The sequence below is a fragment of the Bufo bufo genome, chromosome 2, assembly GCF_905171765.1.
Source record: "Bufo bufo chromosome 2, aBufBuf1.1, whole genome shotgun sequence".
Lineage (NCBI taxonomy): Eukaryota > Metazoa > Chordata > Amphibia > Anura > Bufonidae > Bufo > Bufo bufo.
In genome coordinates, this window is record NC_053390.1 from 209,919,872 (window position 1) to 209,936,742 (window position 16,871).

Consider the following 16,871-nt stretch of genomic DNA (forward strand, 5'->3'; position numbering starts at 1 on the left):
CCTTTCTTTCCTTCAAGGAATGTATAAAATACTTTCGCATATTAAATACAGAGGAGTCGGAAGTACCAAAAACTGAGTCGTCGGAGTCAGAGCATTTATCTACCGACTCCACAGCCCAATCACATGTCCATATGAATGGTCCGGATCCATTCCGCAATTATGCGGAACGGGTGCGGACCCATTCATTTTCAATAGGGCCAGAAAAAATGCGGCTCAGCAAAAAAATAGAGCATGTCCTATTCTTGTCCGCAGCTGCGGACAAGAATAGGAATCCTCTATATAGTGCCGGCCATGTGCGGTGTCAGTGTTTTGTGGTCCGCAAAAAACTACGGACGTCTGAATGGACCCTTAAAGTATACTGTGATGGTATTTAAAAAAGAAAAAAAACAATTCTCTAATATTAAAGAAGTTGTCAGACTTATTTCAAAATCTCCCAGAGCCTCTAAATGTGATAAAATAAAAAAACATAAGAGGTTGGCTGGTTTCCTATATTGATGATCTATCCTCAGGATAGGTCATCAATATCTGATCTGCGGGGGTCCATCTCCCAGTAGCCCCACTGATCAGCTGTTTGAAAAGAACGCAGTGCTCATATGAGACCTACCTTCTCTTCACCGTTTACATTGCAGAGGCGAGCAGTGTAACTACATATCCCTCGTCTCATTCACTTCAATGGGAAGGAGTAGACTGAGTGTGACTGCTCCTTCCCATTGAAATGAATGGGACGGCAGAGTTGTAATTACACCTGCTCACTGCTGTGATGTAGACGGCAAGCAGGTAAACAGTGAAGAGAACACAACGCTCGTACGAGCACTGTGTTCTCTTCAAACAAATGATCGGTGGTGGTACCGGGAGTTGAACTCCTGTCTATGACCTATCCTGGAGTATAGGTCATCAGTATAGAAAACCAGTCAACTCCTTTAATCCCCCACAGTTTCCGTCACGGTTGCTCTGATCGCAACTTCGGTCTATGATCACAGGTTGCAGCTGTGATGTAGCGGTATACAGCATGTGACCGCTGCAGCCAATCAGTCATTCATGCCATAAACCGCTTAGGCCAGTGATTGGCTGCAGGGATTACCGTATATGGGTAAGTCACCTCTGCAGCCCATAAACACAGACCAGAAGGTAGCTCTGGAAACCGTGGGGCATTGCGTGATGAGTATAGGATATTGAATCATCTTTTATGAAAGTATGCATCCTACATCACAATTATATACTACAGATGTCAGTACCAGTGTCTACCGATTTCTCAGCAAAATAGAGAAATTACCACCTGCCTTAAATTTCCATCAGTGAATCTTAAGATCTTAAAATACTGACTACTAGTTTAAACTTTATCAGTTATTTGCCATGTAAAAAAAAAAAACAGGTTTATCTTTAACACAGTGTACATAACATTCTTACCCCGACACCACCCAAGGCTCAGCGTGTTGGTCAGATATATTGAATAATCTACAGCCAAGGCTCTCCACATCCTCCAACCTCCCTTCTCGAGCTAGCAAATATCCGTATATATCCATTCCTATAGAGAGATAGGACAAGAATGTTTTTAAGGCATTTAGATTGTGCAACCCACCCCCTTCAGTAAAATGAATATACATACAAAATTAGACTTTGATTTAAAATAGTTCACCCAAGTACAAGAACAGGATTTTGTAAGTTACAGAGAATACCAAATACACTGTCCCCCGGAGGACATACGATCTTGATGTTAGCAATCAGGCTATTCTGGTGCTGGCCTCACACAGGTAGGAGAACAGCATCCTCATAGGTGTTTCAGTCTGTTGCAGCCTTCTATAGTGAAATGCTCATATTGGCAACTCATATAGGGACTTGTTAGTCTCAATCAGTGCCATTTGCTGGTGGGTCATATAACTTCTAAGAATTCATATACATTCAGCAGTCAAGTATAAAAAGCGGCATTGAAAAAAAAACTGAAGCAGTGTGCGCTGCGTGCAACAAGTCCCCGGATTCCAAAATTTTTGACAAAAAATTTGATCCCACGCTGAAAAGGTTTGTCCACTCCTGCTGAAGGTGGCATATTGCGATGAGGTGGGACCCCATTTCCAGGACGAGCCTCCAAAGTGAAGAAGAACACACCGCACTTGTGTGGCTTGAACTCCATTCAAATGCATTGCAGTTCCAACAACAGCCAAGCGAACTCGCTTGTCCGTTTTCAGACATCCCATAGCGGCGAATGCAGAGCAAGCGCGGTCACCTCTCCATTCAGTTATGAGACTGTTGGAAGTAGCCGAGCCAGTGCTCTGATGTTTTAGTAACTCCCATAGCGGAGAACAAATGTCGGCCGCACATGCAAGGCTGTTCTCCCAGCACTTCGGGGGGCCCCATAACTATCTGACGTCAATATGCCATCAGTGTCTGAGATAGGAATACCCCTTTAATATTAAACTCCTGAAAAACTGCTTTAAAAATCAAATGAATTTTGATAAGCGAGTTTATAGATAAAAATGAATCACTGTTATTAGGGTTCATATGGGTCAGATTTTCTGCTGATTATTTTTACAGAAAATCCATAAAGAAAAATTCTCAATACAAATCCACACCAAACATGGGAAAAATAAATAAAATCATTCTTTTAAAATCTTGTAAATTTTTGCTGCCAAATTCACAACATGAATGGACACACTGCAGATTTTGTCAGAGTAGGTCCCACTCTAAGAGGCAACCTTGACGTGGTGAGTGGGCTTATGGACACAACATGGATGGACACACTGCAGATTTCGTCAGAGTAGGTCCCACTCTAAGAGGCGACCTTGGCGTGGTGAGTGGGCTTATGCCTTTTGATCAAAATGTACACTAATGCCTCTTGTACAGCATGCAGTATGGGGGGCTGTACACTTTAACATGGCGCTGAGAAGCGAGTTTATTCAGATCCAAGCATAGCATTGTGGATGTGGGATCCAGTTCTGTTTTTCTCCGCTTGATATATACTGCAGATTTAATTTGCACTGCAAGTCAATTTCGGTGTGGAAAATTTCTGCAGCATGTGGATGCTGCACCCAAAGGCACGTGCCTACAAGGAAGTTGGGAGGACAGCAGGCCGATGCCTATTGAGCCATCTGAACCTTTACGAACGACTGCTGGCTGGGTATATAATGATTGGGCTGCCCGCATTAATTAACACTGGGAGCACCAGGTACTTATATACCCCGGATGGTGTCCACAAATCCCAAGGGACAATTCTGTGGGGGACATTAATACTAGACGTGGCATTGTGGGGGACATTACTACTATTGGGCACTAAACAAAATCACCAAAATTGAACACACTCCTATGTGCACAAGATTGCCATCGTGGATAATACATTTACCAGTTAATGAGTAAGTACACACAATACACTTCCAATAACCATCCGCCCCCAAAACACTAATATATTATCTAGTGTTGTGGTAGTACAAAAAGTTAAAGCTAAATACTAACCACAGGTGGCACCTAACACACCTCTGGCCGAGTCTGTGTCCCAAGGCATGACCATGTCCGTAAATCGTGGTCCAGAAAACATGGATCCTCACAGTGTGCATAGCGACTTTTTTTTTTACTCCTGTAGAAATATCTTATCCTTGTCTGTAAAACGGACAATAGAACATGTTCTATCCTTTTTTGCGGGGCACGGTGTGCTGTCTGCATCTTTTGCAGCTCCATTGAAATGAACGAGTCTGCATCCGATCCACAGATGCGGACCGAACATACGGTCGTGTGCATGAGGCCTAATGATGATGATGTTTAATTTACTCTATCGATTCTTGTGTGGCGTTATACGGTCTCAAGTATATACACAGGAAAATGAGAATATTTATACATTTCTAGAAAGCACACAGGAACATGTAAAAAATAAGAGATACTATACAGGCACTACCTATAGCAACCAAAATCCAGTTTTAATTTTTCTAGTGCACCTTAGAAAAAGACATCTGATCTGACCAGTTATCATGGGCAACACCAAATTTTGCTGACACTATGGTTTATAAATGAGGCCCAGCCTCCTGTATCAGGATTTGTCATGTTAATCTCCCTGTACAGTGTAACAGCTAGCCATGTAGGAGTCCAGCAACATGGCTTCTTCAGTTCTGCTCAGGGACAGGGGCACGGTCTACATCCTACCATGTACATCGATGAGGTCTTTAGAGGGGTTGTGCTGACAGTTATATTGATGACCTATCCTCAGGACAGGGAAAAACGAAGATGGCTCCGGCAGCATTCCGCAATATCAAATGTTCTTTAATAGTAACCTCAAGACACAAACAGCAACGTTTCGACTGGAGACCAGTCTTTGTCAAGCCTAATAACATCAATAATAATAGGCATATATATACACCCCACATAAAATACACGCCCCATTACATCATCAATGCGAATCAATGTACAATAGAATACATATGTCCACAATCTAACTTACAGCTGGTGATCTATCCGCCACACTCGTGTTGTTTGTCTCGGCGTTCTCATGTGTGTATTGCGCAGCCGTGCCTCAATTCATTTGCATAACCGGATGTGTCATACGTCACCATGGTAACCAGCGGCGCACGCGTCTCTGGCCAATAAGCTACCGAAGGTAACCGCTGACGTCACAGACTGTGCGTCCACCCTGTGAACTTCTTTCAAAAGCGCACGTCCGTGCGTCAGCTTCATGGATCACATGGGACCCGCAGCCAATAACAGCACAGCGCAAGCACCGGTGTCATGGTAACGATGACGCCTCGACCAATGCAGCTTCCCATATTGATAACTAGTACAATTTATATTTACAACAAGCAGGTATATATGTGATCTTATCGACCAAACATACTGTGGGGCCCTTGCCCTCAACCGTGATCACCTGATTATTAAAGAGCATCAATGTAGATTGTTCGTAGCAATACACAAGACAATGATGGAAATTACATATATCACAACAGGTATGGTAAACAACAGCCACACATAGCCAAAATGTGGATGATGTACCATACATACATATCCCATATATACATAGATCCTCATATTGGCCCATTGTCATATGGATTGGGGATGGGACCCCCGGGGATGTGTTACATATATATTAAAAACATGATGTCCCTATACCTAGAGGACACAAACAGTTACCAATATCAATCAATGGATGAGACATTGAATTCTATATTCAAGCCAAAAGGTTGTAGGGACCTAAGGGTATGGATCCATTTAAGTTCCTTTTTCCTCAGGATTCCCTTCCTGTCCCCGCCCCTTCTTAAATATCCTACGCTATCAATCGCCCGAAATCTCAATTGATTTATGGAATGTTTGCATTCAATGAAATGTTTTGCAACCGGTTTGTCGAGTGCACCTGTTCTTATTGTGCTTTTATGTTTATTAATTCTTTCCCTCAATTCCATCGTGGTCTCCCCCACATAGATCAAACTACATGGGCACTGTATCATGTACACCACATCAGTGGATTTACATGTATAGTGACCTTTGATTTTGAAACGTTTACCACTGTAAGGATGTGTAAAACCGTCACCTTTCATGATGCCACCGCAGTTGCAACAGGAAAGGCAAGGGAAATTACCGTTCCTCAGTGGTGCTAACCTTTTCTGTCTCTCAATGTCCTTACCCCCTATGTCAGCCTTCACTAATCTATCGCGTAGATTAGGGCTCCGTTTGTATGCCATCATTGGGGGAACTGAAAATTTGGTGACTGCAGGCAATCCCTTCTGTAGGATTTGCCATTCCTGTCTTAGGATGGTGGCAATATTGCCGCTATCACTCCCAAAGATGGATACAAATGGAATCCGAGGGGTCTCCTGTTTTTGTGGTTTCCTTGTCAAGGTGGAACTACATTCCATAGATACAATCTTTTGCTTGGTACGATTGATCAATTTGGTGGGATAACCTCTCTTGCTGAACTTATTGCACATTTCATCCACTCTAAATCCAAAGAGGGTGTCATCCGATACAATACGACGTACCCTAAGTAATTGACTCCACGGTAGGGAATTTACCATATTCTGAGGATGGCTACTGTCATACATTAACAAGGTATTCCTATCTGTAGGTTTTTGGAAAAGATCAGTACAGATCTTTCTATCGCGCACCTGAATTCGGACGTCAAGGAACTGCAGCTCACGGGCCGAGTGCATCACGGTGAACCGCAGGTCCCGGACCCCAGAATTCAGGTGCGCATGAAATTCATCCAGCTCTTATACAGTGCCCGTCCAAAGAAAATGTCGTTGATGTAGCGCCACCAGCACAGAACTCTCTCAGAAAAACTAGAGCGATACACAAGCCGATCCTCGACCTCCGCCATGAAGATGTTTGCGTAGGTGGGGGCCACATTGGACCCCATCGCCACACCCCGCTTTTGCTGGTAGAAAGTGTCCCCGAAGAGGAAATAATTCCTTCTCAGGACCACCTCCAGGAAGGCGAGGATCAGCCGGCGCGCCAAGGAGAGAGTTCCGTGCTGGCCAGGGCCACATCGACGACATTTAGGCCGTAGGAGTGATCAATGGATGTATACAGAGATACAACATCAAAACTCACAAGCAAAAACTCCGCCGGCAAGTCAAGTGATCTCAACTTTGTCAGGAAATGGCCAGTATCCCTGACATAGGAGGGAGCCGTGGTCGCGTGGATCCGCAACACCTTATCTAAAAAGATGGATACAGGATTAAAGATGGAGCCCCTGCCCGACACAATGGGTCGGCCAGGGGGATCCACAAGATTCTTGTGGATCTTTGGTAATACATATATCACAGGGGTGATCGGATGGCGCACACGCAAAAAGTTATTTAACTCATCATCAATGATTCCTTGGCTGAGAGCCTCATCCAATAGCACCCCTATGACATCTGCTATGTCCCATTTTGGATCCCTAATCAGCATCTCATAAACATTACCATCTCCTACCTGTCTATTGATCTCGTCAATATATTTACAGGTATCCATCACGATCACTGCACCCCCCTTGTCAGCTGGCTTGATCGTCAATTGCTTATTATGTTCCTGTTCAAAAACAGCCTGTCTTTCATCTTGTGACAGGTTGTGTTTGAACTGATGGGTTCCCTCAGCCCTCAATTGATCGATACGTTTCCTGACAAAACCGATATACGTTTCAACCACATGATTGTTCTGCGGCGGAACAAAGTGACTTTTATTACGTAATTAAAATTTTTACAAGTCAAGATATTGGTGGGCACATCAGGTTGACTGACAGGTACATCAATATTTCTAGCTGAGAAAAAGGCTTTTCCCTTGCCTTTCCTGTTGCAACTGCGGTGGCATCATGAAAGGTGACGGTTTTACACATCCTTACAGTGGTAAACGTTTCAAAATCAAAGGTCACTATACATGTAAATCCACTGATGTGGTGTACATGATACAGTGCCCATGTAGTTTGATCTATGTGGGGGAGACCACGATGGAATTGAGGGAAAGAATTAATAAACATAAAAGCACAATAAGAACAGGTGCACTCGACAAACCGGTTGAAAAACATTTCATTGAATGCAAACATTCCATAAATCAATTGAGATTTCGGGCGATCGATAGCGTGGGATATTTAAGAAGGGGCGGGGACAGGAAGGGAATCCTGAGGAAAAAGGAACTTAAATGGATCCATACCCTTAGGTCCCTACAACCTTTTGGCTTGAATATAGAATTCAATGTCTCATCCATTGATTGATATTGGTAACTGTTTGTGTCCTCTAGGTATAGGGACATCATGTTTTTAATATATATGTAACACATCCCCGGGGGTCCCATCCCCAATCCATATGACAATGGGCCAATATGAGGATCTATGTATATATGGGATATGTATGTATGGTACATCATCCACATTTTGGCTATGTGTGGCTGTTGTTTACCATACCTGTTGTGATATATGTAATTTCCATCATTGTCTTGTGTATTGCTACGTACAATCTACATTGATGCTCTTTAATAATCAGGTGATCACGGTTGAGGGCAAGGGCCCCACAGTATGTTTGGTCGATAAGATCACATATATACCTGCTTGTTGTAAATATAAATTGTACTAGTTATCAATATGGGAAGCTGCATTGGTCGAGGCGTCATCGTTACCATGACACCGGTGCTTGCGCTGTGCTGTGTTTGGCTGCGGGTCCCATGTGATCCATGAAGCTGACGCACGGACGTGCGCTTTTGAAAGAAGTTCACAGGGTGGACGCACCGTCTGTGACGTCAGCGGTTACCTTCGGTAGCTTATTGGCCAGAGACGCGTGCGCCGCAGGTTACCATGGTGACGTATGACACATCCGGTTATGCAAATGAATTGAGGCACGGCTGCGCAATACACACATGAGAACGCCGAGACAAACAACACGAGTGTGGCGGATAGATCACCAGCTGTAAGTTAGATTGTGGACATATGTATTCTATTGTACATTGATTCGCATTGATGATGTAATGGGGCGTGTATTTTATGTGGGGGGTATATATATATGCCTATTATTATTGATGTTATTAGGCTTGACAAAGACTGGTCTCCAGTCGAAACGTTGCTGTTTGTGTCTTGAGGTTACTATTAAAGAACATTTGATATTGCGGAATGCTGCCGGAGCCATCTTCGTTTTTCCATGTATACTATATGGCCTGATGGATCAAGGGCCTATGGTGAGGCTGTTGCATTGATATATACGCATTATCGTGAGACCGCACAGTGCTGCTTCTACACTACTATTTGCATCTATCCTCAGGACAGGTCATCAATATCTGATCGATGGGGGTCTGACTCCCAGAACGCTGGCCGATCAGCGGTTTCTAGATGAGGCAAATTTCGCCCGAGCCTGGCTTCCCTTTCAAGATTACACTGTGCGTTGGCTCTGTGCCATAGTGTACCAAGCACTTGTAATTACACTGCAACGCCACTGCAAGTGAGAGGGCACACAATGTAAGCTTGACAAGGAAGTACGAGCGCCGCCTTCTCTTCAAACAACTGATCGGCGGACCCCCACCGATCAGATACCGATTACCTATAATTACTGGCTGAACAACCTCTTTAAAGGACAGCACAAAGATATGATAGAAAAAGAAAAAAAAAACACTACAAAAAGTACTGGATAAATACCTTTAATCAAATAAGGGTCCAACATCTGTGCCTGCTCAAACTTCAGAATGGCATTTTTATTATCGCCTACCCGAAAATATAGGTCAGCCAAGCTCCCCAGCAGGTCCACATTGTCTCTCAGCAATGATTTCTTCTCTAAAGAACTGAGGAACAAAGTTGTTTATGTTAAAAACTATGAATAAAGTTTATAGAGCATTAGGAACAATAAAAAGTAAAAGTAGGGCGGTACCGCCGATAATCCATACCTGCATTCACAATTCTGTGGTCCACAGCGCTAAAACCTGCCAGAATCTCCTGTTTGTGCAGTCGCTGCACAGAGGCTTGTAGTTGTAAAGGCTACTTTCACATTAGCGTTTTCAATTGCGTTATTGAGATCAGTCATAGGATCTCAATAGCGGAAGAAAACGCTTCAGTTTTGTTCCCATTAATTGTCAATGGGGACAAAACTGAACTGAACGAAACGGAGTGCACCAGAATGCATTCCATTTCGTTTTGTTGCGTCCCCATCGCGGACAGAATCCCTCTTGCTCCGCACCACATCGCGTCCTGACACTCAATGTAAGTCAACAGTGGCGGATCAGTTTTCTCTGACACAATAGAAAACGGATCCATTTCCCATTGATTTTTAATGGTGTTCATGATGGATCAGTCTTGACTAAAGAAGACATAATACAACCGGATCCGTTCATGACGGATGCATGCGGTTGTATTATTGTAACGGATCTGTCACCAAACAAAGCAATGCAATCTGAGAACACCATGTTACAGAGCAGGAGAAACGAGCAGATTGACAAATAGTTTTGTAGGAAAAGATTCTTTAAAACCTGTATTTTATATATTTATACCTTTGCTTTTTAAACCTGTGAATAGCTATCGGTACAGGAAGCATTGTGTGTATAAGTGTGCATACAGAAATAGCTGTCTGTCCCTGATAACTCCTCTCCCCTGTACCGGTAGCTCTTCACAGGGCTACAGATGTCAAAGTAAAAATTACAAGTTTTACGGAATCTTTTCCCACAAAACCATCAAAATCTGTTCAGCTCCTCCTGCTCTGTAACATGTTGCCTGCAGATTGCATTTTTGGTGACAGGTCCTCTTTAATTTGGGGAATTGTACGGTCACTCTATAGAAGGTTAGCTTAGGGCTCATTCAGACGAGTGATTTTCAAGTCTGTGTGTAGTAAGGGCAGCACATGTCCGTTTTCCTTCACAAACCATCAGTCAGTTGAGAAATAATCTTAACGTGCACTATTTTGGTTCAATTTGCTAGACTCAACCATTCAAGTCAATGGGGGTCATTTATTATGGTCCCTTATGCAGATTTTTAGCGTACAAAAAAAAAAGAAAAAAGTCACGTCTCAATTGTACAACATTTAAAATGTCCATGCGCCTCAATTTAAGCACATGCAGGGTTTTACTGCTGCCCTCGACAATGGGGAGTGGTGGGGTCATCTGCCCAGGCTATTATTTATGCCAGTTTCTTGGCATTCAAGTGTATTTAACAGACGTGAAACACAGATGACCTACTGATGTCATAACCTAAAATAAAATGGACAAACAGAACACAGTTGGACACCAAACTAATTCAACACAGACGTAAAATTGTCCATGGACAAGTTTTACATCACTTGTCTGAGTGAGCCCTTAAAGGGGTTGTCTCACTTCAGCAAATGGCATTTATCATGTAGACACAGTTAATACTAGCCACTTACTAATGTATTGTGATTATCCATATTGCCTCCTTTGCTGGCTGGATTCATTTTTCCATCACATTATACACTGCTCATATCCAGGGGTTACGACCACCCTGCAATCCAGCAGTCGTGGTCGTGCTGGTACACCATAGGAAAAATTGCCTGCCTCTCTGGTAGTCAGGACCGCGCATAGGCCAGCACCTTTTCCTATAGAGTGCAAGCACGACCACCACTGGTGGATTGCAGGGTGTTCGTAACCCCTGGATATGAGCAGTGTATAATGTGATGGAAAAATGAATCCAGCCAGCAAAGGAAGCAATATGGACAATCACAATACATTAGTAAGTGCCTTGTATTAACTTTCTGTACATGATAAATGCTATTTCCTGAAGTGAGACAACCCTTTAAGTCAGTGTTCATATCTGTGTTAGAGTCTCTGTTAGGGGGGGAGGGGGGGGGGGAGAAAAGGGGTGCAGCATGCTGCGTTATCTGGTAAAATGACGGACACCAAAAGAGAAACCCAGCAGACCCCTTTAGAGTCAATGGGGTCCATCAGTCATGTGACAAGTTTGACACTGTTGTTATATTTTGTAGTTTTTCTATTTCTCTAATGAAACAGTAAAAGGAGGTAAGTGCAGATATGAACAGAGCCTAACCTGGCACATATACGGACCGTCTCCAATTACCAGAAAGCAGTAGAAATGGAAGAAGAGAATACACAGTGATTTCACTAGAGGGGATAGACCAGTATGAAAGGATGGTTACAAAGCTGTAAACCCCATTTACGTCCTACTGAGAAGCCAAATTATTGCTCGTGTGCAATTTGGAAATTAAATCTCAATCCCATGTGCACACACCTGCTCAGCCCAGCCAAGTACGCAGGTGTTCTCAGTAGGAAGGAGGGAGAGACATGCAACGGCTCATCTCCCCGAGAACAAAAGGAGCGGCAGTGGAATTCAAACTTGCCGATTCTTATCTCCTGCCAATGTTTGGGAGACCCCATTTACCTGAGATGATCAGCCAACATCTAATCTTTACCGACAAAGTGAACTTTCCAAGCGTTCTAGTACAGCTGGTTCAGGGGACATCAGTGCTATACAGTGGGTAAAATAAGTATTTGATACACTGGCAATTTGTTCCCACCTACAAAGAATGGAGAGTTCTGTAATTTTTATCGTAGGTGCACTTCAACTGTGAGAGACCGAATCTAAAAAAATAAAAATCCAGAAAATCCCATTGTATGATTCTTAAGTAATTAATTAGTATTTTATTGCATGAAATAAGCATTTGATCACCTACCAACCAGCAAGAATTCTGGCTCTCACAGACCTGTTAGGCCCCTTTCACACGGGCGAGAATTCCGTACGGGTGCAATGCGTGAGGTGAACGCATGGCACCATCACTGAATCCGGACCCCTTCACTTCAATGGGGCTCTGCAGATGAGCGGTAAGTTTCACGCATCACTTGTGAAAATCTCAGCATGTTCTATATTCTGCGTTTTTCACACAATGCAGGCCCGATAAAAATTATTCGGCTGTGTGAAAATCACAAGCATCCGCAAGCAAGTGCGGATGCGGTGCGATTTTGACGCATGGTTGCTAGGAGATGATAGGGATGAGCAACCCCAGAGCCCATTAAAGTCTATTCACTGTATTATTTTCCCTTATAACATTGTTATAATGTCAATATAACCATGTTATAATGGAAAATAATAAAATCTACAAAACACCACACCCAAAACCGAACTTCAGTGAAGAAGTCCGGGTTCGGGTCTGGGTACCACATTTAGTTTTATCACGCGTGTGCAAAATGCATTGTGCGGAAAAAACTGAACATCGGAAAGCAATCGCAGACAAAACTGACTGCAATTGCGTGCCTACTTGCGCGGGTTTCCCGCAATGCACCCTGAATGCATCCGACCCTCACCCGCAACGCCCGTGTGAAGGGGGCCTTAGTTTTTCTTTAAGAGCCCTCCTACTCTGCACCTGTTTGAATGTGTTACTTGTATAAAAGACACCTGTCCACACACTCACACTCCAACCTCTCCACCATGGGCAAGACCAAAGAGCTGTCCAAGGACACCAGGGACAAAATTGTAGACCACCTGCAAAAGGCTGGGATGGGCTACAGGACAATAGCCAAGCAGCTTGGTGAGAAGGCAACAATTATTAGAAAACGGAAGAAAAACAAGATGATTGTCAGTCTTCCTCGGTCTGGGGTTCCATGCAAGATCTCGCCTCGTAGGGTAAGGATGATTCTGAGAAATTTCAGGAATCCGCACAGAACTACACAGGAGGACCTGGTGGAGAGCTGGAACCACAGTCTCAAAAGATTACCATTAGTAACACACTACGCCATCATGGATTAAAATCCTGAAGGACATAGAAGGTCCCCCTGCTCACGCCAGCACATGTCCAGGCCCATTTGAAGTTTGCCAATGACCATCTGGATGATCCAGAGGAGGCATGGGAGAAGGTAATGTGGTCAGATGAGGCCAAAATAGAACTTTTTGGTATCAACTCCACTCGCGGTGGTTTGAGGAAGAAGGATGAGTACAACCTCAAGAACACTGTCCCAACCGTGAAGCATGAGGGTCGAAAGCTCATCATTTGGGGGTGCTTTTCTGCAAAGGGGACAGGATGACTGTACCGTATTGGGGAAGATGGATGGGGTCATGTATCGTGAGATTTTGGCCAACAACCTCCTTCCCTCCGTAATAGCATTGAAGACGGGTCGTGGCTGGGTCTTCCAGCATGACAATGACTGAAAACACACAGCCAGGGCAACTAAGGAGTGGCTCCGTAAGAAGCATTTTAAGGTCCTAGAGTGGCCTAGCCAGTCTCCAGACCTGAACCCAATCGAAAATCTTTCGAGGGATCTGAAACTCAATGTACCCAGCGACTGCTCCAAAACCTGAAAGATCTGTGTGGAAGGAGTGGGCCAAAATCCCTGCTGCAGTGTGAGCAAACTTGGTCAAGAACTACAGGAAACTTCTGACCTCTGTAATTGCAAACTAAAGGTTTCTGTACCAAATATTAAGTTCTGTTTTTCTATTGTATCAAATACCTATTTCATGCAATAAATGGCAAATTCATACAATGTGATGTTATGGATTTTTTTTTAAGATTCTGTGTCTCCATTCTTTGTAGGTGGGAAAACTTGCAAAATCCCCAGTGTATCAAATACTTATTTTCCCCACTGTATATGTATTTGTTCAATAATTATAAGTCATCACTTTTAAGGCCACTGACAGACACTGAGGGAATAAAAAAAAATTATAATTTTTTTTTTTTTTGTCTTGAACTGCATCTAAGCATGCCCACACACAATATATAGGCAAAAGTACTGGGATACTCCTCTTAATCACTAAATTAAGGAGTCTCATTCAGTCTCATTGCCGCAGGTGTATAAAATCCAGCACCTAGCATACAATCTGCCTTTACAAACACTTGGGTCCTTCTAAAGAGCTCACTTAAGTCCCCAACGTTCTGCAGACTGCAAATTGCAGAGGCCCAAACCTCCTCTGGCATTAACATCAGCACAAAAACTGTGTACCTGGAGCTTCACGATACGGCTGAGCAGCTGCAAGCAAGCCTTATATCACCAAGAAAAATGCCATGTGCTGGACGGAGTGGTGTAATGCACGCCACCACTGGACTCCGGAGCAGTGGAAACATGTTCTGTGGAGTGATGAATCACACTACTCCATCTGGCAGGCAGATGAATGACGTAAAGAAAGTTCCAGCACTTGTAAATCGTTTCGTTGCTTCATCTTTATTTTCGGTAACAAATGACAGCATGTGGACCCCACCTTACAATTGACGCGTTTCAAACTGTAGCGTTCTTAGTCGCTACCGTATGGACTGCCAAACCTCCAGGTTTAAGTAGATCTACTCACCCGACCAACAATAGGGGGGGGGGGGAGATGAATTTAAAGAGGACCTTTCATGGGTCCATAGAATATGAACTTAGTAGCAGGCTGCATAGAGCGGCGCACAGGGATCTAAGTGCACTTACTATTATTCCTGGGCGCCGCTCTGTTCGCCCGCTGTGGCCCCCGGTAATTTCTCAACATTCGGTGCTAGTAGGAGAACACGCCAGTGTCTCTCCTTCTTCCTGACAGCAGCGCTGTCCAATCACAGCGCAGAGCTCAGAGCCAGGGAGTTTTTTTTTTCTCCCTGGCCCTGAGCTGTGATTGGACAGCGCTGCTGTCAGGGAGAAGGAGAGACACTGGCGTCTCCTCCTACTAGCACCGAATGTTGAGAAATTACCGGGGGCCACAGCGGGCGAACGGAGCGGCGCCCAGGAATAATAGTAAGTGCACTTAGATCCCTGGGCGCCGCTCTTTGCAGCCTGCTACTAAGTTCATATTCTATGAACCCATGAAAGGTCCTCTTTAACAGCATAAAAAATATATATGTGTGTTAAATACCACAAGATACAAAGTATAAAATACATGATACAAAATATAACTGCACATTTCCAGGGCATGATCTATTTCTAATACAGCACTTGTTCTGAATCAGAACTCTAGACTCAAATATTTTTTTTTTTTTAAAACTGCATAGTGTGAATGGGATAAAAAGTCAAACATGAAAAATAGGTATAAAAATAAGAAGACATCTAAATTACTAGGACATTCTCATGTGACTATAGGTGAAACTAAATAATGGCTATTATTCGCTTATGCATGTTGGATTAATAAAAATACATCAGTTCTTTCCTCAGATTGAGACCCTGAGGATATCTGGTATTCAGTCTGAATATCCAATATACCTCCCGCTGCAAAACCTTCTTCATATCACCACCTCTCAAAGGAACAACTACTTTTTCAATCACATAAGTGTGGAAACTAGTAAACTACGGTTATGTAATGATTGGCTGCATTTGATGTACTCCCTATATACATAAGATCACACATTGTACATTCAATGACATAAATAATGCCCATTGTATTACAATTAATATAGCTTTTTATCGCGAATGTTTCAAATTTCTTTATGCTGTTAAATGCAGATCACAGGCGTAGCACATGACAGAGTTTTGGAGTGCCCTGCCTCTGGGAGGTGGTTCCCCCCCCCTATTGTTGGTCAGGGGGAGTAGATCTACTTAAACCTGGAGGTTTGGCAGTCCATACGGTTACGACTAAGAACGCTACAGTTCGAAACGGGGGCCACATGCTGTCATTTGTTACCGAAAATAAAGACGAAGCGATTTACAAGTGCTGGAACTTTCTTCACGTTGTTTATGTCTGGAGAACTTGCTTGGTTCGTTCCGTGCACAGAGGATGATGGATACATGGTGAGCTGGATTTTTGCTTGTGGACTTTATAGGCTGATGGAGGAGTCTGGATTTGGAGACTGCCAGGAGAACTTACCGGCCTGACGGCATGCAGCAGTTTTCTGTCCAGGAGAAAGCCAGCACTCATGGTCGGAAACTCGGTGGACAACCATCATAGTGAGTGGGATCCATTGAGCCCTGGTGGTGTCTTGCTATGCCGATACGGCAATTCCAGCATACTGTTCATCTGCCAGAACAGAATACCAGAATGCCTGCTGCAGATGTGGACGTAGCCTAGCTTTCCGTTTACATAGCTCCCATTCACTGCCATGGAGTTACAGATAAGTGCTGGACGCTCAGCCACTTCCGTAACTACACCTACCCCTGGTTGGTGCTTACTGTGGTTATTTCCATCTTTGCCATGAAAGGCTGAGATGGCAATAAACCTTTAACCCTTTTAAGAGGTGTACTTAAAACACATCTAGCAACTATTAAAGCAACTCAATTGCCTCAAATATATTTTCTTAGTTGGGGTCAGTTTTCTCTTAATATACTGTAGACTTACCAGATTGTATTAATTGCTCTGGTGTTGTCCCCTGTGTGCACAAAGGCATACGCTTTGATCCAGGCAGAGAGCCAGTCCAGATTGGAAATGCTCTGAATAACATTCAGTGTCATGGAGGCTACTTCTGCACCTTTTACAGAAAGGGACAACAGACCTGCAATTAGAAAAGAGACAACATATTAACACAGCAAAGAACTCAACTGCACACGCAATATAGTAAAGGACAGCTAGGAAGATTGCGGCACTCAGCAGTACATAAAACTCA

At 43.6% G+C, this 16,871-nt stretch overlaps 1 protein-coding gene across 1 annotated transcript in view; it reads right to left on the minus strand.

The window, feature by feature from the left end:
* Window positions 1–16,871, minus strand: part of ANAPC7 (anaphase promoting complex subunit 7) — a 67,662-nt gene that overhangs the window by 23,384 nt on the left and 27,407 nt on the right. Inside the window, exons 5-7 of the mRNA XM_040416073.1 lie at window positions 16,607–16,760; window positions 9,068–9,210; window positions 1,408–1,525 (exon numbers count right to left, since the gene is read on the minus strand). Coding sequence (XP_040272007.1) covers window positions 1,408–1,525; window positions 9,068–9,210; window positions 16,607–16,760 — 415 coding nt within the window. The remainder of the gene's footprint in view (window positions 1–1,407; window positions 1,526–9,067; window positions 9,211–16,606; window positions 16,761–16,871) is intronic.